The 26563-nt window shown below is 41.2% G+C and overlaps 1 protein-coding gene across 1 annotated transcript in view; it reads left to right on the top strand.

Moving 5' to 3' along the window:
• Positions 1 to 22585, top strand: part of CACNA1B (calcium voltage-gated channel subunit alpha1 B) — a 1161590-nt gene extending 1139005 nt beyond the window's left edge. The window contains exons 46-48 of the mRNA XM_029613506.1: positions 8557 to 8773; positions 11714 to 11946; positions 19220 to 22585. Coding sequence (XP_029469366.1) covers positions 8557 to 8773; positions 11714 to 11946; positions 19220 to 19759 — 990 coding nt within the window. The 3' untranslated portion in view covers positions 19760 to 22585. The remainder of the gene's footprint in view (positions 1 to 8556; positions 8774 to 11713; positions 11947 to 19219) is intronic.
• The last annotated feature ends 3978 nt before the right edge of the window (positions 22586 to 26563 follow it).

Here is a 26563-nt window from a genome sequence, read left to right as displayed (position 1 = left end):
AAGAAGCAGTACCAATACCATACTTGCCCTCTAGGATGCTTCTGTATATCCCAGCTATCCTCTTTTTCCTAGTCCCCTTGTCACTCAAATAGGTTTCCAGATCATTTAAAGGCCGCAATGGTTCTGCCAAGTTAAAGTAACACTCTAAAGCGTTCCTCAATTGGAAGAAAGAGGCCCTGGAACCCAGGCTAAGTTCATAATCTTCCTCTAGCTGAGAGAACACTATAAAACATCACCCTCCCATAGTTGAGATATAAAGACTAGACCCTTATCTCCCCAGCTCTTAAAAATCACAGAAAAAGTACAGGTGGATAAGATGGGGTTTTCATACAAAAGTGCAAAAGGCAAAAGTTTCTCTCTGTCCAGCCCCAGGAATTTAGTAACTTGTTTCCATACAGAAAGGATAAGCCCTAGCATAGGACTGGTTCTACAAATTTTTCGACAAATAGGAGAAATGGGAGAAAGAAAGGGAAGCATAGCAATATTAACCATCTCAGCCTGCACTTTTTCCAGAGCTAACCAGGGAGCATCACCCCCATTAAGCCACTCATGCATACAAACCAATCTGCTGACCCAATAATACAGATGCAAATTAGGATGCACCATAGCGCCTTGCGATTTCAACAACCACAGTTGCCCCAGCTGCTCCCAGGCTCTCCTTTGCCTCCATATAAACCGGGCCATCATTTTATGTAATGCCACAAAAATTTGTGCAGGCACCGAGCATGGGAGATGCTGAAATAAATACAGCAATTTGGGCAGGATACTCATTTTAAGAAGACTAATTCGTCCCACCCAGGATATCGGAAGATGGTCTGTGAGTACTTTTTACCTGCAAACTTTTTACACCAGTTTACAAAGGGAAAGTACATGTGTGCTTTTCCTTTCAAAATTATCCCATCAAAACTACCTATGCAAGTTTACATGCAAACTTTTCAAAATGCAAAAACATGTGCAGAATTCCATACCCCGCCCTGGGAAAATCTCTTTACACTGCGGATAAAGGTATGTACATGCAAAGTCCTACGCACATATAAGTCGGGCAGTTTTTTTCTTTTCAAAACTTTTATTTAAACAAGGCACATTCAATACAACTCATATGTCATGAGAGTACAGTACCTTAGACAGCAAATAATACAAAGCACTGTATAATTTTCGAACAAAGCTCGTTCCACAGGTAAAATACTCTTTTACCTGCAGAAATGGTTTTGAAAATTACCCTCCCTGTACACTACAAGGCCACAATTCATATTAATGCAAATTTGACATTTACAGTATCTACATGCATCTCCTACAGACATGAGCTTGCCAAATACACCCCTCCCCCCCACCCCGATATATAATAATCTTAATTAGCGAAAGAGAAAAACTGCCTCATTTTCTGATTGATTCATCTGTGATTAAATACATGTGCAGCTCTTTAGATAAAGAAAACACTGTATAAATATAGGTTATAGTATCACTATTTGGTTGAATTAAACAGGTCATGAAAACATGAGATCAGAGGAGAAAGACAATCCTTCAATGTTATTAAGTATTCTCTTTTATAGTGGAGTTTTTAAACTATTTTAGAGTTTTATTTTGATACATTTAATTGATGGTTTCAGGATTTACACAAAATTCTTCCCCCTTCTCCACTCTCCTGCTGTCACCAACAGTGCAATACCTGGTACAGCTGCGGTCACTAGTAGCTCCATATAAATATTAAAGGCGAACATCATTTATGGAGCTATTTCTCTATCTAGAAATGAGTAATTGGCCAAATTGGGACCCCAATGAGTTAGAATCATTCAGACTTAAGGCTGAGCAGATAACACCAGGCCATAGGGGAGATGTTGAGCTAGGATTTGGTTTACCATTGCATACAGGGAGATATTGTCCCACTTTTCTTAGGGAAATCAAAACTACCTTCCCTTTCGGCCTTGGTCACTTTACACGTAACTCATGAAGTTAAAACATGAGCAGAGCTCCTTAAAGTCATGTACTCTATATTATAAAAACAGAGAAGAAAAAAGCAATGCTATTTTTCCTCTAAAGTGTCCTGCTTAAGAGTACTATACAAATGCTGCCATTGAATATGTACATTTCACCTCCTGTGATGTCATTTTCGCATTCCTTATAAGCTCACAAGAGATTCCAGATCTCTCTTATACTCAGTGTGGCGTTTTTCCTTCTTGTTCTTAAGCCCATCCATCTGGAGCACAGTCTGGAGAAATCCTAATCCAAATGTACCTGGTTCTTCATAGAGCTTCGGTTCTGTTTTTGTTCTCCCAGCCCCTGCCAGTCATACTAAGGCCCCTTGCTCCATAGACTTGGACAAGAGAGAGTGGGAGCTCTGGTGGTGACACAGCAAGATTTTATCACCCAGCTTTGCCCAGATCATGAAGTGGACAGCAGTCATCCTACCAGACTTCTCAGCTTAAAGAAATGCCTTCCCAAGGGATGAGTCAATTTTCCACTTTTGGAAGTCAATAAATACTAAATACAAATTTGGAGACAGCCCTAAAACAACACTGGACTTTTATTCAGGATTAGGGATTTCTGCACATTATTCCCCCCTCCCCCCCCCCCCCACCACCTTTCCCACTCCATCTGGCCAGGGGACTCACAAAGTTTTATCACCCTTCAGTGGTAAATCTAGGGATCTCCTGTAAGAATTATGGACTCTCACTTCCAGGAAGTTTTGCAAAAGATTTGACCGCACCCGGCCCTGCAGCTGGAGAGACCCCGTGGCATTTGAGCCACACAGGCCTAAAAATGGCCCTGTAGCATGGGCTAGCAGCTGAAGGAGGTTGCTCGGACAGGCGGAGGGTCCCAATTCTTCCTTATGCCAGATTTCTCCCAAAACAGGGGACTGTACATTTCAAGAGCTGAAGGCAGTATGGGCCTGTGAGGAAGTACATGAGAAACTCCCTGAAACTAACTTATTTAGATACATAGAAATAGTTCGCAGAAAAAGACCAGTGGTCCATCCAGTCTGCCCTCCAATCTTGTTTTGAATTTGAATCACAGACCTTTAGTCTGGGTCCTTTCATTGTCAGTAGGGTTTAATTAAAAGACTGGTCACAGGTAACTGGCCTGGTCCTCCTTAAGGATCACCACTGCAAGGGATTCTGGTCCAGGGGAGTTCCCTTTAGTGAGAGATAAAGTTGGCAGGGCAGAGAAAACTTGAGGAGGCCCTGGGAAGCAGCGAGAGAGCTACCGATTGCAAGGACCTCCCCTAACTAAAGGTTTGTGCATACCTGAAATAAGGTGAGCTATATTATTTGTTGTAACTTCTGAAGTGAAGGCCTGCTGTCGATTTATTTGAGTTATATTCACTGTAAATAAAGTGCACTGAAGTCACAGCCAGAGTCTACTTGGTGTTTCCTCTGGCAGTTACCAAACCATTCACCACTCGAGCTATCACATGAGGTGTTAATAGTGGGATTTTTTTTTTCTAAAATATGATACAGAGAAAAGCCCAAAGCCTCCAGAGGAAAGTGAAAAGCTGATTGTGGGTACCCTGCCTAAAGAAATAGGTTGGAGAAAAAAAGAAGGTGCTGAAGGGAAGAACACAGAAGTTTAAAGTACAGGCAGAGGCCTGCAGCCACAAGAAAAAAAATCCTCTGCAGAGGGGTTCATTCCTGTGGCCCAGTTGCAACCCGCATTTGCGCACAGGCCAAAGGGGTTATACCCGCTTGAATAGTCAGATGTCAAAGAGTGAGTAAGGGCCGGACAGACCAGCAGGATTTTTTTGTCTTGATTCCCGCTCTCCTATCCCAGAGAGGTACGTAAATGGGCTGGCACAAGAGCAACAGAATGGAGCAGTTGATCCAACTCCTTAGTACCGGCCAGCAGCAAATAAAGACCGCCCTGCAAACACAAATTAGCCAACAGCAGCTGTTACAAGAGCAGGTGACGCAGCAGCACACAGAGTTACTTCAGATAGCAGAGGCTGTGCAGGCTGCTCTGAACAAGATACCACAGGCAACCTCAGTGCCTCACAACTTCTTTAAAATGAAGGCTGGCCAAGACCCAGAGGTCTGCCTGAAAAACTTTGAAAGAACGGCCCAGCTGTTGGCTTGGCCCAAAATGAATTGGACAACCTACCTGGCGAATTTTCTCACAGGCAGAAATCAACCGGCTTTCCAAGAAATCAACCTGGATGGGAGGGCCACCTATGCAGAGTTCTAGGCCGCTATCCTGTAGAGAGCTGGATATGCCTCAGAAACGTACTGGCAACAGTTCTGGCGGGTACCCTGCAGCTCAGGGAGTGAAAATCTTTTTCACTCTCTAAAGGATGCCAGCTGGAAAGGGTTGCAGCCGGAAGCAAAACCTGGATTAGAAGTAGCCCAACAGGTCCTTCTGGATCAGACTTCCTAGACAGGCTTGATTGCCCCATGTGGAACTGGGTCTGCTGTCACACAGGTCTCACATTGGAAAGAGCACTAGAATTGGTGGAAGCCTTTCATCAGGTGCAACTAATGCCCAACGGTCTAAGAGAATTAGAAAGGCAACTCATGCAACCCCCCTGGTGAAGCCCTGAGAATGAAGCTCCCCAGCTGCATTCTTCTGAGACAACCTGCTCTTCTTCTGAGCTCAGAATGCAGGCCACAGTCCCTTCCACATGCTTTAACAATAGTCAGAGAGGTCACTTGGCAAGGGACTGTCAGTATGAGGGAAGCAGAATTATAGACGTTGGACTAGTGACCCAGCAGACTTTAGAAGGTGAAATACGCAGGGGAAAAAGCAAATCTCCTAAATAGGGGTGATCTTCGAGCCGCAGGAAAAAGAGAACCATGAAGAGGTTGGAACCACCCAGGAATGAGGGGGTGAGTGCCTTTGCCTTTTGTGCCCTTTGTGCGGCCATGTTAAATAACACTGTCCATATCGACAGACCGACGAGGGGGAGCCCTTGGAAGGGAGGGGCAGTGCAGGGGGACGACCTGCTCCACAGACTTGTTTGTTCTGTTTGGCAGAGGACCATATGCAGAAGGAATGTCCCTGGCATAAAGACATGGAGCACGAACGCATAATGGCAGAGCAATGTGAAAGGGAACCAGAGGTGGAGCTAAGACCTCAGAATGAAAATAACGACTGGGAGCATGAATGGTGCTGCACTTGGTCAAAGTTCCAGAGCTGCAACTTTGTAGACACTCCTCATGCAAAACTTAAGGACTTTATAATCCAAGTTGAACTAGATGGAGTGTTCACCCTAGTGCTGGTCAATTCGGGGTATGGCAAGACTCGTTCATGAGGACTTGCTTCAGGAGGAGCATATCAGCTACAAGAGGAAAGAGACACTGGTGTGTATACATGGGAACAAACAGAAATGTTCAACTTGTTAGATGCTATTAACAACTCCAGCAGGATAAGCCATGATGGAAGTAGGTACCTTTTCTGAACTTCTATCTCAAATAATCATGGGACGAGATTGTTCCCCGTTTTCAACTCTGTGGGGGCGGCTCACTGATAACTGGGGTCGGCCACCTGGAATGGGGGTGCCCTTCAGGATGAGCCAGGAGTTAGCCCGGATATAACTGGACTGGACAAGGCTGAGCTGAGGGGGAGGGTATGTGAGGGAGTCCATAAGAAACTTCCTCAAACCACCTTAAAGGACTGATCATAGATAGCTGCTCCGATCCTCCTTAAGGATCAAGGGATTCTGGTCCAGAGGAGATACTTTTAGCAAGGGGTTAACTTGGCAGGGCAGAGAGAGCTTGAGGAGGCCTTGGGAAGCAGAGAGAGAGAGCTATTGATTGCAAGGACCTTCCCTAACTAAAGGTTTGGGCTTTTCTGAAATAAGATGAACTATATTGTTTGTTGTAACTTCTGAAGTGAAGGCGTGTGCTGATTTTTTTTTTTTTTTTAGTTAAAGCCATTGTAAATAAAATGCACTGAAGTTACAGCCAGAGTCTTCTTAGTGTTTGGGTAATTGCCAGGTTCTTGTGACTTGGTTTGGCTTCTGTTGGAAACAAGATGCTGGGCTTGATGGACCCTTGGTCTGTCCCAGCATGGCAATTTCTTATGTTCTTATATTCTTATGTTTCCTATGGTTGTTATCAAGCCATTAGAACATAAGAAGTTGCCATGCTGGGTCAGACCAAGGATCCATCAAGCCCAGCATCCTGTTTCCAACAGAGGCCAAACCAGGCCACAAGAACCTGGCAATTACCCAAACACTAAGAAGATCCCATGCCACTGATGCAATTAATAGCAGTGGCTATTCCCTAAGTAAATTTGATTAATCGCTGTTAATGGACTTTTCCTCCAAGAACTTATCCAAACCTTTTTTGAAACCAGCTATACTAACTGCACTAACCACATCCTTTGGCAACAAATTCCAGAGCTTTATTGTGCGTTGAGTGAAAAAGAATTTTCTCCGATTAGTCTTAAATGTGTTACTTGCTAACTTCATGGAATGCCCCCTAGTCCTTCTATTATTCAAAAGTGTAAATAACCGATTCACATCTACCTGTTCAAGACCTCTCATGATCTTAAAGACCTCTATCATATCCCCCCTCAGCCGTCTCTTCATTCACCGCACAAGCTATCACAGGGTCCTATAGAAGTAGGTTACTGCTGTTCTAGGCCTTCAAGCATATAGCATCAGCAAATCCTAATAGTCAAAAACATTACGACAGTAAATTGCCAAAATCAATCTCCATTCTTAAGCTTGGACAATTGTTTCAGTAAATTTACCAACACATGATGGGAAAGAGGCAAGGGATTGTGCAAAACAAGAGAAAAAAAACTCTTTAAGGAATCTGACCAGAAGAAAAGGAAAATCAATTGGCAAAACACAAATATATATTGATTTTATGTTGCTTATACATGTCTTTATCTGTATTCTATATACAACAGCTCTAATGGCGTACAAACACATAACAAAAACTAAAACAATAGAAACAAATGCATATCTTCTTCAGTCTGACTGTAGTGAATATACTGGGAAATCCAGAGAATGGTTCAGAAACTCCACATGGATCAAGATCTGACTCAGGAATGCTTAAGGAGAGGTGAGCATAGACTTGAGGATGAGAGATTGGTAACTGCAGCTGCAGCACAGGATAGTGGACTGCAGACAAGATAGTTTACAGCCAGCTTGAAAAAAAATGGTAAAATAGATAAATGCAAATTCTGTAAAACAGAACTAGAAAAGGTTACATACCTCATTGCTAGATATCAAGTGATAATGTCAGATGGCCGGTATGCAGAAAAATATAATAAGGTGGCACCTCATCCACTGGAAATTGTGTAAACATTATAAAATCACTGTACCAGAAAAATACTGGGATCACAACCCTGAGAGAACTTTAGAGAAAGAAGAAGTTGTGATCACCTAGGAAATCCCCATCCCAATAGATAAAAAGCTTGATGCAAGAAAACCTGATATATTGGTAAAGGAGAAGAGCTCAAGAACCGCATTGCTGACAGAAGAGAGAGAGAGAGAAGATCCTCAACTATCAAATGATGCAATCAGAGACCAATAATATGTGGCAGAAAGATACAGAAATTGTCCCAGTTGTCAAAACATCATTGTTCCTGGATATTGGGGTTTTTTTTTAGCAAGGAAGCATCAGTTTTCTGTTTGTAAATTGCAGTGTAATTTTAATGTTTATTATGTATGTTTTTTGTGATGCACTCTGAACGGAATTTTTAAGTTTGGAAGCTGTGGAATACAAGAATTTTAAATAAGCAAATAAATAAATGTATTGTGTTTGGGTACCACACTGGCCTGATTAAGAACAATTTCCACATACATCCAGATAATGTTACTTGTGCTTGTAGCATGTTATGAACTTCGGAAGGAGGCTCTTTTTGGCACAATGCAAGTATGAAGTAGGTCATTAGCAGCAAATTTGAGAGCCTGATATCGTACCCAACATACCCTGGCTTACAGGTGAAGTTCAGTCCTGTCACAGTATATGCAAAATTAATCAATTTGGAGACATTACTCTGGGAGGAAGGTGCTGGGTATTGCAAGTTGTCACAGTGAGTGGGGGCCTGTGAAAAGTTCAGCATTTCATTACCACATCAAGCCCTCCCTCCCCTGTCCCATAACCTAAAGTTGTGGCTATCTCTGGTATTCAGTTGTAGGATTTGACAGGTATGGAAGTGATACAAGGGAAGAGGAGGGGAGTCCTTTCTCTAAGGTTACAAGAACTGCACTGAGATGCCGGAATTTGATATCAGCAAGAGAATGAAGGCAGGAGAAAAACAATCGCATGGTCATAAAATGGGAACCAGAGCAGACCTTCTTCAGGCCTCATCAGCCTGCATAGACCAGACTGGGGAATTTCTTTTGTAAATTGATCCTGAAGCCATCATATACTGTCATTAATATACAAGTCCATGCATACAAGTAGGAAGAACTTAGCACAAGTAAAATTAAAGAGCACTGCGATCACCCAGACACATACACACACACACCATTCCCTTGTCCATTTTTGCACAGCTGTTCCCTTTTTGCATGATATTTAACTTATCTTCCCAGTGCAAAGTCTCTTTCCTGTATAGGAGGGTTTGGGCTCTACGCTGCCCCCAGTCTGACCTGCTCCTGTCCTTTTCCAGCCTATTCCAGACACGAGCCCCATGAAGCGGTCCATCTCCACACTGACGCCGCAGCAGCAGCAGCGTCCCCGTGGCATCCAGCTGTATGAATACTCTTTAGAGCGGGCACCACCTGATCGGACACACCACCACCATCATCATCGCTGCCATCGCCGGAAAGAGAAGAAGCAGAAATCTTTGGAGAGGTCACCAACCCAGCAGGACAATGGAGACACAGGTAATGTTCATGTTCATTACTATCTCTGGCACACAGCAGTGTCGTGAAGATATAGGTAATTATTATTATTTTCCTAATGTACAACATGCCTCCTGAACACCTTGATTTCAGGTGGCCTTTCCTACAGTGTAAATTTGAGGCCATATTTTCAGACCTATCCAAATTGTATGCATTTCTAAACAAAAGATAAACAGGTACATATTCAGCCGCTGACTGGCTGGTGAACTTTGCAGGGTTGTTTAGCAGTGCAGACATGCTGTTGAATATTCCTGGCTATCTTAAAGTTAGCCAGAAAGATTAAGCAGATGACTTTAGGACAGCAGTTTGGCTGTTCTAAAGCTATCTGGCTATGTTAGCCACATAAACGCTGAAAATCTGCATTTATTTGGCTAACTTAGGGCTGGATTTATCAAAATGCACTAAATATCACATGCAATAGGAAAAGAGGCATGTTTTATGATAATAAAGCACAAACTGCAGTAACTTTTTCATTCCTACCTACAACCACTGGAGAGAGAGAGAGAGAGAACATTGCACAAATCTCATCTTTGGGTGAGTTTCTCACTCCGAAGGTCATCAAATCTTCACAAGAGTGCACTGTTCTGAATGTCAAAGTGGCCCCTAACCCCTACACTAATACCTAAACCTCACCTCGAGTAGCTACGTGGGCCTCATATAGAGGTATAAATATCTACCTAATATGATGGCCTTATAGCTAGGTTCTCTTTCTCTCTCTCTCTCTCTCTCTCTCTCTCTCTCTCTCTCTCTCCCTCCCTCTCTTTCTCTCTCTCTCAATGAAAAATGTATAGTTAAATGCCATATAGCACTTTAATAAATGACCCCCTTAGCTAGATAGTCATCTCCACCCTGAAATGCCCCATTACACCCTCATTAGTCAGATAAAAAGTTAGCCACCAAAATTACAGTTGATAACAGGGACTCCCAGACATGGCACATATTTCACCAATGGGAAAGAATTTATATTGGCTCCCAGTGAGGATTAAGTTTAAGGTCATAATTATAGTATTTAAGGCAGTACATGGTTTGGCTCCCAGTTATCTAGTGCCTGTCTTTTATTCATATTCTACTGCAGGGGCATTGCTAAGTATTTAAAGATCCAGGGAATGGGCCCATAGGTCCTTCCACCTGCCTCCCCTACCCCCTCCAAGATTTTGATAAATACATTGAAGAATCACAAATACATCCTTCTTCCATGCGCACTGCATGGGTTCAAAGAGCTGACTGAAACAAGCAGGAGAAAGGCAGGCCTCAGTGGCAGGAGGAGTGGGTTAGAAGCACAAGACTACCAGTACTACTCTTATACCAGCTGGGGCACACAATTATAAATTATGAATGTATAATAGATTTTATATAAAAAGGACATTCAAAGTACAGTCTTTTGTGGTAAAAATATTAGTTACATGTATATTATATTTACATGCACTTCTGTGGTGCCAACCCGAAAATCCCCTGCAAAAAAGGCACTGAACCCATATGGTATTAGGCCTGTTGTAAAGCATGGGTATGGGTGTAGTCCTCAGAAAGCTATGAGTAAACTGAATTACAATATACAGTAGGAAACCTCCCATACCAAAATGGCACTAACTTTCATCACTCAAACAGTAATAATTCTACCTATGAAAAGGCAACACTGCAAATATTACACCTGGCAATAAGACACCAATACACTTCCTATTAGAAAAACAGAATAAGCCAGGCTGCTAAAGATCCCTACACAGAAACTACATGCTAGCAGAATACCTCACCCAGTCATACATGCAGAACACAGACAGACCCTCACAAAATATTGAGCCCAGGAAAAGGATAGGACTTAGTAACACCCCTAATTAACTTGCCTCCCTTTTACCCTTTTAGCCCAACCCTTCAATCCTTGCTAACTAGCCTCATTTTTTTATTATACTTGTTACACGCCATCCATAGCAGTAGTAAAGATACGCAGATAGGGATTCCAGTGCGCACTTGTGTGCGTAAATAATTATGTGCTGTTTTAATGATAAAATCCAGGAATATCCACACCCCACCCAGACCACACCCATTCTCCGACAGTTTTTTTTCCCCAAAAATCTTTTGGTGCGTACTCATACGTTTTTAAAAATCCATGCGGCACGCGCTGGTCTGAGAGATGTGCGTATCTCCCGACTTTGGCAAGCGCCGAGCTCTTTAAATTTACCCTTTTCTGTGGCAAGTCTACTGCTATAGAATATACTTTGGGAGTGTCAAACATTTAAGAAGATGTTAAAGGCTTATTTTTTTAAGCAGGCCTTTGACTAAAGTTCCTTGCTTTATCGAATTAGGCATGGGTTAAAATCGGAACATAAAATAACAATGTGGCAATACATTTAATTATTTGTTAATCGTTGGTCTATATTGGCACCTTTCTGAACCTGGAATGCCCCAGCTTTGCCTTTAATTTAACCAGTTTATTTGGATAATGACTTATCCATTTAAAATCTGAGCAGTCAATATGGCATTGAATTTAAACTCATGATTTCGTCCAGCTAAATCCCAAACTTAGCTGGACAAACCCTTTGTATATTGACTTCTTAGTGCTTTCAGATAAAATTCCACAAATTGTTGCTTGCACTGTTTGTTCTGTGGATTTTATTTCCCCTTCCTGAAATTGCAGGAAATTAGATTCTTGGGAAGAAGGTACACTGTTTCAGAACTATGCAAGCAAACTGAATTGCAGGCTTTTAAAACTTTTTTTTTTTCTTAAAATGTAAATCTGATCCTAAGTGTTAAAGAAACATACATTTCGCGTGCACCAAAAGACTAAATGCAGTTACTCCTACCTGATCTTGGTGCTCTGCCTATTCTATTTTGCTGCAGTTCTAAATCACATGGAGAGGAGAGTGACTGTCCATGAGACTGCTTTTAAACATACTGTCTCTTGTCTTGATATTTTGCTGTCTTTTTCAGCCACTACCAACGATTTTGCCTTGGCACAACCAGGGGAGGTCTCATCCAAGGAAAAGAGGCAGGAACGCGGCAGGTCCCAAGAGAGGAAACAACATTCCTCCTCTTCCTCTGAAAAACAACGTTTCTACTCCTGTGACCGTTATGGCAGCCGGGACCACTCTCAGCCAAAGTCATCTGATCCCAGCAGGCCCACTTCCCCCAGCGGAGGCCAGGAACAAGGTCACAGCAGACAGGTGAGGAGGAGACTGTGGGTCTGGGTAACAGGTAGGGAGAGGTTGGGGAGGGATGCAGGTAGAGCCTTAACGAAATGAAATGACAGGGCCAGACCTTCAGGATTATAAACCAAAGTATAAAAATGCCAAAGGTCTCTAATCTGCAAAATTCAGAAATATACACAAAACCATGCACAGAAGAAAATCTCTTTGGGTCAAGATCAAATATCTTCCTGGAGCTGCCTAAAAATCTTTTTTCCCCTCATGAAAATGAAACTAAATTGTTTTGAAAGCTCCATGTACTAGGATGTCTTTATATGTTGGTTGAAGAAAGGGCATCACAGCCTTCTGACATTCCACTTTTCTTCAAAACCAAAAAGGCCACCAGAACTTCGCACTTGTTAGATGACAAGAAATTTGTTAGATTATTAACAAATATTTAGGTTTTTACATGGCTTATAACATTTTTCAGAACCGAGTCCAAACGCTTTAATTTTAGTGGACTATAGCACAAAACATGTAGACTTACCTCACTGCTTCTAGACATCCTACGAACATAAGAACATGCCATACTGGGTCAGACCAAGGGTCCATCAAGTCCAGCATCCTGTTTCCAACAGTGGCCAATCCAGGCCAATAGAACCTGGCAAGTACCCAAAAACTAAGTCTATTCCATGTTACTGATGCCAGTAATAGCAGTGGCTATTTTCTAAGACAACTTGATTAATAGCAGGTAATGGACTTCTCCACCATGAACTTATCCAAACCTTTTTTAAACCCAGCTACACTAACTGCACTAATTCCATCCTCTGGCAACAAATTCCAGAGCTTAATTGTACATTGAGTGAAAAAGAATTTTCTCTAATTAGTTTTAAATGGGCTACATGCTAACTTCATGGAGTGCCCCCTAATCCTTCTATTATCTGAAAGATTAAATAACCAGTTCACATTTACCCATTCTAGACCTCTCATGATTTTAAAGACCTCTATCATATCCTCCCTCAGCCATCTCTTCTCCATGCTGAACAGCCCTAACTTCTTTAGCCTTTCCTCATAGTAGAGCTGTCCCATCCCCTTTATCATTTTGGTTGCCCTTCTCTGTACCTTCTCCATCACAACTATATCTTTTTTAAGATATGGTGACCAGAATTATATACAGTACTCAAGGTACGGTTTCACCGTAGAGCTATACAGAGGCATTATGATATTTTCCGTTTTATTCACCATTCCCTTTCTAATAATTCCTAATATTCTGTTTGCTTTTCTGACTGCTGTATCACACTGAGCTGACAATTTCAATGTATTATCCACTATGACGCCTAGCTCTTTTTCCTGGCTGGTAGCTCCTAATATGGAAGCTAACATTGTGTAATTAAAGCATGGATTATTTTTCCCTATATGCATCACCTTCCACATGTCCACATTAAATTTCATCTGCCATTTGGATGCCTAATCTTCCTGTCTCGCAAGGTCCTCCTACAATTTATCACAATCTGCTTGTGATTAACTACTTTGAATAATTTTGTATCATCTGCAAATTTGATAACCTCACTCATCATATTCCTTTCCAGATCATTTATAAATATATTGAAATGCACCAGCCCAAGTATAGATCCCTGAGGCACTCCATTGTTTACCCTTTTCCACTGAGAAAATTGACCATTTAATCCTACTTTCTGTTTCCTGTCTTTCAACCAGTTTGTAATCCATGAAAGGATACCACCTCCTATCCCATGACTTTTTAATTTCCTTAGAAACTCGTATATAGCAGCTAACCTCTAGACATCTTTGTGGGACAATAGTCTTCTAATTATGTCTTTCATCAGAAAACTTCATGAACATTTCCCTCTAAAATTTTAACATTACTAACTATCGAAGTGTGTAACCCCCTTTTCGGTGGGTTTCCTGAATACAAGGGTGCATGGTTGTCCATAGGCCACAAACCTTTTTTCTCTCTCACTGTTCCAATCCACAGGCCCTGGATATCAGGGTGCTTTCCAGTGGGGGATAGGATAAACTTCCAAGGCCCAAGGCAAACCAAGAGGGAAAACACTCACAGATCTGCTCATAATTAGGGTCCCCTTGTATTGTCTCAAAAGACTCTGGACATGCTAGTAGGCTGTTCCAACAAACATTTGTTGCAATCAGAAATGGCTTCAATCCAATTAGCAACCGCATTTTTCCAACTGATCTTCTCAACAAAATTCTAAAAGTACTGCCTGTCTGAGAGCTGCTCAGCTGAGTTAGTGTCCCTCAGATGGCGTGCACTAGGACACGAACCTGAGTGATAGAGAATGGGTTCTTTGTGGGGGCTGGGATATCCTGATCTCTTTCCCTTATGTTTCTCTTGCACCTCTGGGTTAGAAAGTCCCACATAATGGAAAAATCAAACTCTTTTTCCTTTTCACAGGTAGGAATTGGTGACACAAAAATTCCTCTCAAAAAACTGGAGCAAAACTTTTTTCCAAAAATACTCTATTCTTCTTCTCTGGCAAAACACTGCTGTCCCCCCTTGTGTTGCAGGCAATGAATCACAGCATCTTATCCTGACTTCCTCCAGGCAGAGGGAAAAAATCCTCCTGAGGCAGGACTAGCCTCCACAGAAAAAAAACAAAGTCTTCGCAAAAACAGACTCTCAAAATCTCTTCTTCCACTCACAGACATACTCCCTGCCAAACCAAGTGGAGACTGGTCATATCAGTATCAGGCTGTGGGCCTAAAAAATGGGGGAAAACTTAAAAAAATTATCCAGCTTCTCCAAAACTCAACTCAAAATTACAGAAAACCATACAGCTCCTTGTGCTCTGCCTGCTTTTATAGAGGCTTGTGGATCAATCCAGGCATCCTCACAGGAGGTGCCTGCAAGGCATGGTCTGCAAATGCCTACCTCCTACCTCAAATCCTAGGCTAGGGCTTAAACTAGGGGCAAAATAGATAGTGGGAACCTAGAGCAGAGCATCCCAAACCTGTCCTGGGGAACTGACAGCCAGCTGGATTTTCAAGATATTCACAATGAAAATGCATGAGATAAATTTGCATATACTGAAAACCCGACTAGCTATGGGGTCCCCCAAGACAGGTTCGGGAAGCTCTGATCTAGAGGGTTCCTTCAAAAGTTATACTTGTTAGTGAGCCATCATCAAGGTCAGAAGCAACAACTTAAATTATAACATAGATTTGGAAACTATTTGTCCACTGCTGCAATTTAATTGAGTGACACATTTTTGGAACAACATAACCATGATTCCATTGCCCTGGGCGAATGCATTGGAAAATATTTAACGGTTAATAAACTCAAGAAAATAAGTGTATGTTATTAATAGCATTGAGACTGATCAAGTGGCTTCAGTTTCTTTGACCTTGTGCATTTCTGAAGGATAATGTTTGTCTGGGGGTTCAGGGCCTTCCTCCTTCAGTCACTCTCAAAGCAAAGTGTTCCATCTTACACCAACCTATCTGGCTTCCCCCCACCCCCATTTATGTCAGCTGAGGGAGAAGAGTTAGGTGTTACGGCACTCCCAAACCAGAGAATTCGATCCCCAGGGCCCTTTTTGCCCCCTTCCAGAGGCTCTGTCTCCTTTTTTCTTCTGCCTCCTTCCCTGTGGAGTCTCTTAAGCACACTCTGCTGGATTAGCTAACTGCTCCCACTGTATCCCCTATTCGCTCTCTCCTGTGCGGAGCTGAGTTTTAATTCTGTCACAACATCGTAACCCACCTAAGCTGTATACAGCACTTTCTAGTGTCTTTCATGCTCACCCTTTGCAGGAAGAGACCATTCTGCAACTGCAATCCTTTCTCTTCCTACGTTTTGGCCGAGACCAATCTGCAGCAGAGGATTTTTAATACTTTTTAAAAACTTTTTCCTGCAGTAAGCAAAATGTGGAGGAGGGGGGTAATGGGAAACAATAATATCAGTAAAACTGCAGCATTGAACCCCAAGTCCCAAAACAAAAAGAGGCTGTCACATGGCTGATCACCTCATTGGGTTTGAATGCAATTAAACCAAACCAAAGCAGAAAGAAAAAAAAACTAAAACCGTACAGCAATTTGTTTTAGTTTGATGTTTGTTGTAGTGCCATTTATATAAACTATATCCCAAACAGAGATACAAAACTATTCAGCAACCTCTGTTGTGAAAACGTATTTGCAATAATGCAAATTCTTGCACCGTTCTCAGAAAGTAAGTTAAACCCAGGGAGGCTGATTGACTTGCTCAAGGTAGCACAAGGCATAAATGGGGACGGACTCATGGACATCCCTAGGTTTTCGAGATACAGCACAAGCAATCTTTCTTGGAAGTGTAATGCAGTATATTTGCAAGTAATGTTTTGCTTCCATTGCCCATGATAGGAAAGTCATATAAATATCCTCTTACCTTCTACCCTGTGTTTATGCTCCTGCTTCTAAATTAAGGCACCAACACACCTCTGCACCTATGGCAGGCCTGAACAACCAAGAAACACAGAGATATCTTAGTATTTCTGCCACTGGGTGCGGAATTTGCAGATACCATAAAATCCTTCTGCCACCATAACTACCTGGAAGTTAACCCATGAGAAAAGGCTCCACAAGGCCCTTTAGAAAACATGCATGACCCTATAGATGGCCAGATTTGCAGCCTAGAGTAGCATCAGCATAACCAGACCATGAACTTGATTATTTTGGCCATTGCTAAATATCCAGCTCTTTCTGTAGCAGGAACACATGCTGCATGTGTGACATAGGGGCTTCTCAAAAACTGTATCAGGCACCTGTATACATGGTGAAGACACCTCAGTATTCACTGCATATATAACTGTATGTCAGCACTCCATACACATAAGCATGACATAAAGATATCTTACTGCCCATAGCAGAGACACAGATATACCTAGTGCAGAGATATCTCAGTACCCATTGCGGAGGCACATGCACAGTGCAGAGATACCCTGACTCTAAAATGCAAAGTAAAACCCATTCAGCTTAATACCCTGTGTCTCCTCACTGCACCAGAGAAGATTTCAGTGAATAATTTGGCTCCATAGAAACGGAGCTACTGTCTCCTGCAAGACTCCACTAGAGTGGTAGCACATTCAGTCTGCTGAAATAATATCTTGCATTTCAGTGTGTTCACATCACAAAAGAATAGATCTTCTTCACTGGAGGGAGATTAACAATGCATTTGTTTAGCTATTTGGTGATTTAGCAGCATCAGGGCAAAACCTGTACAGCTAAACTTGTTGGTATGTGGTAAATTGTATTGAAGGAATGCAATGTTCACTTGTCTGCTAGGCAGGCTCTGCTGTGTACAGAAATGTCGTGTCACTATTTTTGTTTTTATATCTTTAATTTGTCATTTTAAGTTCTGTCAGTTTCTTGTTCCAATTGAAAATGAGTAAAATGGATCGGCAAAGCCTGGGTGAGGGTGACTGTGTGTTAAAAGCAGCAGCATTATCTGTTTTAGTCAATGTAACAACTTGCATATTTCGAACCCCTCTTCCTCATTTTTGTTGGGTTTATTCCTTTAAAGGTAAAGATGCTCCTACCTGTTTGGTCCAATAAAAGTTTCTAACTGCCTCCTTTGAGGTTAAGTTTAGCTGAACATTTAAACTTTATATAAATCAGATTGGCATTAGAACAGAGTATGGTAATGAACAACAGGACACTATCCCCTTCCCATTAGTCCTCCTTTTTTAAAACTGATTGTGGGCCTGGAAAGTCAAATGAAAAGAAATGACATTTTCATAACTAAGTCCTGGAGACACAGGGAGGACTTGTCTAAGGTTGAAGCAAAAAGTGGGGAGCCTCAAGCTCAGGTGCCAGGACTTCTCTGAACTGTAGTGACTAAACTCCTCCTTCTCCTCCTTCTCCTGATAATGATTGTAAAGCTCAGTGTTTCCCAACCCTCTCCTGGGGCACTTCTAACCAGTCAGGTTTTCAGGATATCCATAATGATTATGCATCAGATAGTTTTGAATACATTGAGTATACAAATCTATCTCATGCATATTCATTGTGGCAATCCTGAAAACCTAATTAGGTATGTCCCCAGGAGAGGGTTGAGAAATACTGTAATAGCTTATAAAGATAAGCTTCCAAAATATTGAAAGCTGGGTTTTTTTTGCCATAGAAATGGAACAGAGGCACCAGCAAAAAAAAAAGTGCATGTAGATATATATTTGTGTTTTAACTACTGATTTACAGTGAAACTTATTCAATTGAGACCTTCTGCAAAAATTTCTTTATAAAGGACATGATTTTCAGTCCTGACATACAGTGATGTTTTTGCCTGTATTCTTGTCTTATCATTATTATATATCTTTGTGCAGCATTTAATCAATGCAAGAATTAGGAAAGTGAGCCAGTGTGCAAAACAAATGACCTACTAACAGCAGCATGCATGTGAAATCATGTTACTGTGAGGGCAAATGAGAGGCTAGATTCTGAAATGAAACTATACTAGCACTACACATTGTACACCACAGACTTGAAAGAACTTTATTTGTATTCTGTTTCCATAGTTAAATTTGTGCTGGATGTTAGTTTGAGTATGGGAACTTGTATATTCATCTATCTAGAATGGAAAAGAACCAAAAAAGCAAAAGGACAAGGAAAACTGACTTGTATAAGGAATGATATCCTACAAGCAGTCAAGCTCCTAAGGCTGACAGCTATCATATACCATTTACAAAATGAACAGGAACAATGGGGCCAACAGATCTTTATCTGTTGTCATCTACTGTATTATTACATGCTGTTTATAACATGTACAATAGCATAAAAACTTTAAAAAAATCACAAAAGATTCCACCTGATACATATTCAAATAATTAGAGACCTTTGATTATCATGGTCTCTAATTATATTTTTAAAAATCCCTAAGCAATTAGATTACTAATTTTAGAGTAAAGCTATCTCATTACTGATACCTTTCCATTCACTGGTGTTTGGCCCTCTTATTGTCTGTACTACACAAGGTACAATATACTAAAAACTGGGAATGCTGCTGTTTGAAAGTTGTGTAATTGTCTCCACTAATGCAGTAATTGTTTCTCTTTGTAATTTATCACATGCGGTATTTTATTTTTCTTAATCTTTATATCTGTTTTTTAATTTCTTCACTTTTTCTCTCTTGACTGTCGTTGTCTAAACTTTATTTATTTTTATTTTATTTTGCTCTCCTCCTGTGGCTCTGGTACATTCCCCTATGTCACTGTCCTGGCGTATTTTTATTTATTTATTTTTATGTGCGTGCCTCTCTGTGTCTGTCTGTTTTTTTATTTTATTTTTTTGCTTTGTTCCAATTTTCATGTAGGGCAGTGGTTCAGTTAATGGGAGCCCCCTGCTGTTGACATCTGGTGCTAGCACCCCGTGTCGGGGTCGGAGACAGCTCCCTCAGACGCCTCTAACCCCCCGCCCCAGCATAACCTACAAGACTGCAAACTCCTCTCCCATCCACTTCTCTGCTTCGCAAACCGGTCTGCCTGCCTTCTCCCCCGGACGTCTGAGCCGCGGCCTGTCAGAGCATAATGCACTGCTGCGCGGTGACTCCCAGAACCACGCCCCCGTCCTGGTGGCCCGCATTGGTTCTGACCCCTCCTTGGGGCACCGTGAGGATTGTGACAGTTCCTTCCACGTTCTGCTGGAAGACCCTCTGACCTTCGAGGAAGCGCTGGCCACAAATTCAGGGAGATCATCCCGGACTTCTTATGTCTCCTCCTTGACATCACAGTCTCACCAAATCCGCAGGGTTCCCAATGGCTACCACTACACCTTGGGCCTTGGTACAGGCACTGGGACAGGCGTGAGAGGACGGGCCTATTACCATGAAGCCCAGGAGGATGACTGGTGCTAGCACAGAGCCAGGACACTCGGGAAAAGCTGGTTTTAAATTGATGAGTTTTATCATCTGTTGGCTGTTCGCATTGACGGTAACTAACAGTAGCTATGAAGGAGCATTAATGTCAAAGAACTGTTCTATGTGTGTATGTTCGTGTGTGTGTGTGTGTGTGTGTGTGTGTGCATCTGTGAAACCAATTCTGTTTCATCATTGGTCATTTTTATAAATGTTTTTTTTGCACTGATGGAAAAATAATTCTTCTGTTTGTTATTGTTCTCATCGTCTCTACATGAAAATGGCCAACTCTCCCGCATTTGGTAGGCCTGTCCCACACTTTTATTATATTTTCTTCTTTCCTTTTTTTTTTTTTTTACATTTTGTCCTGCAAAATTAGTTCCATGCATTTCAGTGGGACCTTAAAATGCCTCCCTCTCACAAAGCCTCGGCCAGTGCTTAATACCATCCAGCTTCCGGCAGATGCCAAAATCTGCAGCCTAAGCAAAATGCGAGGACTGATGTGAATTTATTCTGTAGAAAAGACTCTGGGACATTTTTTTCTGTTTGTTGGGGGAGGAAAGGAGAGGGTGTTGTGCAAAAATAAATAAATGTATTGTCTCTTTCCAATGGACTGCAAGAGAACAAGATGTCATGGGGTTATAAGAGTCACGGGGTGATGAACTCCATAGACTAAATACCTTGATAACAATGAGGTTTTAATAGTCAGTAATAAGTTTGAAGTTGTTGAATGCACTATGTTGTCTGTATATCTCTCTGCTCCAGCTGTTCCTGGCAGTCTGCTCCTATGTCAAGCCTTACACTTTCCTTCACACTAAAACCTAATAACATAACATGCTAGCAGAGAGAGAGAGAGAACTTACAGGAGACTATTTTAGCAGTGAAATAGCCTTTCCTTGCTGCTCTGTCTTTCTAATTCCAAACAGCACCACTCATGATTCTGTCTCACATACAGTAACAAAAGATTTCATGCAACTGGTTTTATCAAGCTCATAGAAAGAGCTTTAGCTTTTCATGATTTTTTTGAAATTGTACAGTAAAACACTGTATACTATTAAAGGAAAACCTCTGTCAGCTTTGCACTCCAGTCATGCACGTTTCAAAAGGATTAAGCAACCAGAACTCTGTAATTAAATTTTATTTTCCATGTTCCAAGTATTTATCTAATTCTTCAACAGACTATCCAGTTAACATGGAGCGAGACCCTGTGCTTTAATAGTGATGCTGTTGATGATAATTTCTCACTTGAGCAAAAGGCCAGTGGAATAGCAGGGTTTTACTTGCCTTTCTGCATGTGTTGGTGGCTGATATATTTACATTGAAAAGGAGTGAGGCTGGAAGAGGAAGCACTGTTTTCTTACAATCACAGTGAGGAGTCTCCCAGTACATATCATGAACGATAGCGAGGGTCAGCAAAATCTCCATGTTAGCTTGGTTATTGGAATGCTACATGAATGATTGAAAATAACATTTGTTTGTTTGCATCCCCGTGTCTCTGTGGCTTTCCACAGCAGACCATGCATGTTTATGGCCTCAGTTGATGGTGGTACTTTTTCAGTGTAGCGGGTTAGTCATTCTAGGTTCCACCATTTCTGTTGATGAGCCCACACCACACAGGAGCATATATTACCCCAAATACATTTGACCTATAATTATTTGGTGTGTTTTTTTCAAAGAGACACAAGAAAGTCACATGGCAAACAAATAATCATAAAGACTCAAGATCACATGTTAAAGCAAAAATTGATGTGCTGAAAAAAAGAATGGTTTATAAGAATGCCTCCCTTGTCCCTCCATCAATATGCATAAGATCTATTTCTACAATGTACCCATCTCTATGTGCCTCCCTCTTCAACACACAGCCCTTAAGCTCTCTTCAGTCACTTGCCCTATCCTACATTGCACCGCTCTTGTGGTTTCAGATGTTGGAGGGTGTGGTAGCATTGAGGTGATCAGATGCCTGCATGTTTAAATCCTAAATCCTGTGGGATTTGTTTTGCTATGTCAGAAGCTTGATTACAGATCTTGGAATATTTTGTAATGAAAGTATAGAACAAAAAAAAAAAAAAAGAAAATGTTAATGTGGAATGATCTGATCTCCCTAAAATATCAGAGTTTCTTTTATACTATCCTAATTGTGGTGGGGGCTCTGCACTCCAGTTTTTCACTACCAAGTGCCTATCCTTATTAAACATTTCGTAGTACTGATGCAGCCCCTGTGCTTCATTACCTTGGAATTTGAGAAAAGGAAGCCAAGAAAGGTCTGTCCTGGGATACTGTAAGCATACAGAACCATGTATATGTGTTTCTGGAAATTGTAATACAGTCACTAACCAGGTTGGAAACAATGTTCAAAAGAACAGTTTTTACTGAACACAAATATAGATCTTTTATCATTGGATGGGAGCCAGGGTCCTGCAACATCTTCTGCTTGAAATACAGCGTCCATTGAGATGTTTTACAAAAAAAACTAAAGAGACTTTCATAGTGCATGTCTAGTCTTGGTTGTGAAAGTTCTGAACATGTTCTATGCTATGTGTAGTTTGTGTGTGTTATGGACAATTGGAGAACGCCTAACTGTTTTGCCTTTTGAAAATCCGATTCCACTCAAAGTTAAGATGATGGGGAAAATATGTGCACTTTTGAGAATATTTAAAAAAAACTAGAAAGCAAAAAAGGACAGAAACGTAAAAAGAAGTGCATTAACCACAAGATATGTTATGGATGCTGTTTTTATCAGTAGGGCTATGCAACAAGATGACACTATTTAAAAAAAAAAACAAAAAAAAAAAACAAACTAGAAGAAAATGAGACCTTCACCCATTCTGTAGCTTTATCTGCTGAATTCTCCTGTATCAGGCTTCAGAATGATTGTGACCAAATGTTTTATACATTTTCCTTACATGAAGGCACAAAGTTTCTTAGGCATTTTAAAGAAAACGTGACATTTTACTTCAAGAAGTAAAGACAAAAATAAAAAAAATCTCCTAATAGCTGCATGCAACCATATTATGCCTACTTTGAGCGTTTAAAAGGAAATATTTTTATGTAATTTTTATTTTTATTTATTTAGTTATTTATTTATGTTGCATTTCTTCCCATTTCCAACCATCCTTTTGTATCCTGTGGGATATTAAAAGTTACAGTCCTATAGAATAACAATGGCTTAATTTAGTAGGTAATGGCCTTGGCCAACACAGGGATCCTTTCACTTCTTGTGCTGTACTTGAAGTTGATGAAGACTTTGCCACCACTACCATATTCCCTGTTATTCTTATGGGGTTCCTTTCCAAGTGCAGAGAAGGCCCATTTTCCATTGTTCCTATTTATGTACAGCGCCTCTGCTGTCTCTTTAAATGCATATATGATCTATTTCCCAGAATTCTTATGGTGAGTTGCCAAACTTGAAATGCACCAACCAATTTTCTGCATCCAGAACCAGTCTCGTAGTGGCTGTAATTTGAACAAGTAATGTTTGCATGTAAAATATATACATATTATACATATAAAAAGTATGTGCATGGAAAATGTTTATCTTCGTACTTTTTTGATACCATGTATTCATCAGTTGTTAATTTTTAATTATATTTGATATAAATTGGGGGTTTGTTGCAAAAGCTTTATATGAAAAAAAAAAAACAACAACAAAACAGTGTTTCAAAAAGTATCAGAATTTCCAGTCATGCAACACAGCTGGAACTGGAAAAAAAATGTCCTTCAATTGACTACTTTCCTGCCTGAGTACTATTTATCAGCCAAACTTTGAATTCTGCAGTTGTTTCTACAATTATGTTTTGTATGAAGCAAAGTCCTTGAATTAAAATAAAACTTAGCAAATAAAAAACAAAACAAAACAAAACAAAACCTGATGGTGTGTGCAGTGTGGCTAGTGAATGAGAATGTGGATGTTACTAAAGTCCTGGTGTTGTGACAGAAAGAAGGAGCCCTGGATTCTCCTTGCACTGTCAGAAGATGAAGTGCAAAAAGAACCAAACTACAGCATGTTTAGTTCTGTCTGAGCCACTGTTTTTAGATACGATTGATACAAGTTTCCTGTATAAGAAGAAAAATAGGACGGTATGCAGGACTGGATTTAAGATCTGAGTGCCCATAGGCAAAAAGCCATGGTCTTGCTCAGGGCAGTGCTTCCATTAGGCAAATTAGGCAGGCATCAAGAAGAGCACCAAGATTTTGTAGGCGGCAAAATCCTGCCAGCGTGAAGTCCAGAGTGGTGCTGTACCAGAGCCAATATCACCAAAGAAGGAAGCGCAGTGCTGGAGCCACTGCTGCCAGTAAAGTTAGGGGGAGGGCTAAATGAAAAAAGATTTGCCTAGAGCGCCAAATATTCTTGCACCAGCCCTGATCTTGCCCCTTTGAAGCTGTGCTGGCACATGGCTCTAAAGCAAGCAGAGGCAGGCTCTACTTTTGGCCCAGATATTTCACCCCTTCAAGATTTGACATCTTCAGCAGTTTTCTGTCTTGCCTATGCCTAATGTATGCACTGTAGATGCAGTGAACAAAAAGATGGGGGGTTTTTCCTGTTGTTGCTTCATTTTTTTAGATTACTGATACTGCCCTTCTGGTTCTGATATTATAATCCATTATGTAAAGTACCAAACATGGGATACCAATGGATGCTGCTATCAAAGTGCTGCTGTGCACAAACAACCATTGTAAGATACTACTTTGTTGACTCTCTGGCTATGCCCAAGAAGCTTCTGGCATAGGTCACTGGCTTTCTTTTCCTCTGACATTGCATTAAAAGCCCCAGCCAGCCCTGAGACTGGAGCCATAGTGACCTCAAAATGCTGTCAATCTTAGGGCAGGCTGGCGCCATTTTCAAGTGTCATCTGAGAGGCAAGAGGTGAGCGGGTATCCCTCTTGCCCATGTCACTATTAGGACCCCCAAGGAATGGGTAAATGGGTGCTGGGATGGCCCCTGGCCCTGACATTTTCGGAGGTATCTGGGGAGAATCTGTTTGTTTTGCTTACGATTTTTTAAATGTTTATTTTGGTTTGGCGACAAACCAAACCAAAATAAATATAAAACAAACCAAAAAAAAACAAACCCCCAAAACAAAATTTTGGGGGCTGTACACTCCTAACAGATTCCACATCTTCATTGTGTGCTGGGTGAAAAAGTACTTTCTACAATTTGTTTTAAATCTGTTGATTGATAGTTTCATGGAGTATCCCCCAGCTTTAGTATTATTTTAAAAGGATAAATAACCGTTTACCTATTCCACCCCACTTATGATTTTATAAACTTCTTTCATGCTCTCTCTCTCAGCAATCTCTCTTCATAGGGCAGCTTTTCCATCCCCTTGATCATTTTTGTTGCCCTCTCGCACTTTTTCCACTTCCACTATGTTTTTTGAGATGGCAGTAACCAAAACTGCACACAGTGCTCAAGGTGTAGTCACACCATGGCTCAATACAGAGGTGATGTGATATTGTCAGTTTTATGTTCCATTCCTTTTCAGATGATTCCTAACATTTTATTTGCTTTTTTGACCACTGCTGCAAACTGTGCTGAGGATTTCAACATATTTGTCCATAAGGACTCCACAGGTCTTTTTCCAGGTGGTGACTCCCAATACAGAACCCTGCACTGTGTACCTGTAGTTGGGATTATTTTTCCCTGTGTGCATCACTTTGCACTTTTCCATATTTAGGCCTGGATTCACCATTCTTTCGCAGAATGGTGAATCCTGCGAAAACGCGGGGCGAAGGGGGGGGCCTGCGAAAGCCCACAGCCTTTGAACCACTGCAATGCACCGGCTGCTGGCTTTCGCACCAAATAGCGACACCATAAAAGGTGTAGTTATTCGGTGTGCTACTGCCGACGATAATGTTAGTAACATTATCGCCGGCAGCAAAAACACCATTGACTCCGCCCCGCCCCGACTCCTCCTGTCCCCCTAATTTGCATCATATCGCATGCGAAAAGGCCCTTTTCGCACGCAATAAGGGTTTAGAAAATAACCCCCTTAGAGCTGGATTTTCTAAGGTCGCAGACCTTAGAAAATCCGGCGGTAACAGGGAGCGGGGAGGCGAAGCAGGGGGCGTGCCTGCGAAAGCCGGCAGCCATCGCACCACTCTTCGGAGGCCAACTCCACCCCGACTCCATCACCATTTAGTGATCACATGCGAAAAGGGACATTTCGCATGCGATCACTTTTGAAAATGACCCCCTTAGTTTGCCACTTAGTTGCCCAGAATCATAAGGCCCTTCTGCAGTTCCTCATAATCAGATGCTGTTTCAACAACTTTGAATAATTTTATGTCATCTGCAAATGTGGTCATTTTACTTTTCCAGATCATTTATGAATATGTTAAATAGCACAGGACCCAGTACTGATCCCTGTGGTAGTCCATGAAAAATCTTTCTCCATTTGGAAAACTGATGATTTAGTCTTACCCTCTGTTTCTGGCCCTTTAACCAGTTACCAATCCATAATAGCATCCTGTCTCCCATATCTTGACTTTATAATTTCTTGAGGAGTCTCTCACAGAAATCAAAGCCTTATGAAATCCAAATACATTATATCAACTGGCTCTCCTGTATTTACATGTTTATTTATTTACACCTTCAAAAAAAATCTAAAAGATGGGTAAATCAACACTTCCCTTTACTAAAACCATGTTGACTCTTCTCCATTAAGCCATGTCTATCTATATGACTAGTGCGTTAGTTTTTAAGAATATGTCATCCATTTGTACATGTAAAGCATGTCTGCGAGAGAGCACAAGAGATGGTGAAGCAGGTTAAGGTGTGTGCCTTGCAGAGTACTAAAAAAAAAG

This window comes from Rhinatrema bivittatum, chromosome 8, assembly GCF_901001135.1.
Source record: "Rhinatrema bivittatum chromosome 8, aRhiBiv1.1, whole genome shotgun sequence".
Lineage (NCBI taxonomy): Eukaryota > Metazoa > Chordata > Amphibia > Gymnophiona > Rhinatrematidae > Rhinatrema > Rhinatrema bivittatum.
Note: the sequence above shows the minus strand (reverse complement) of the source record. Positions and strands in the feature narration are given on the sequence as shown.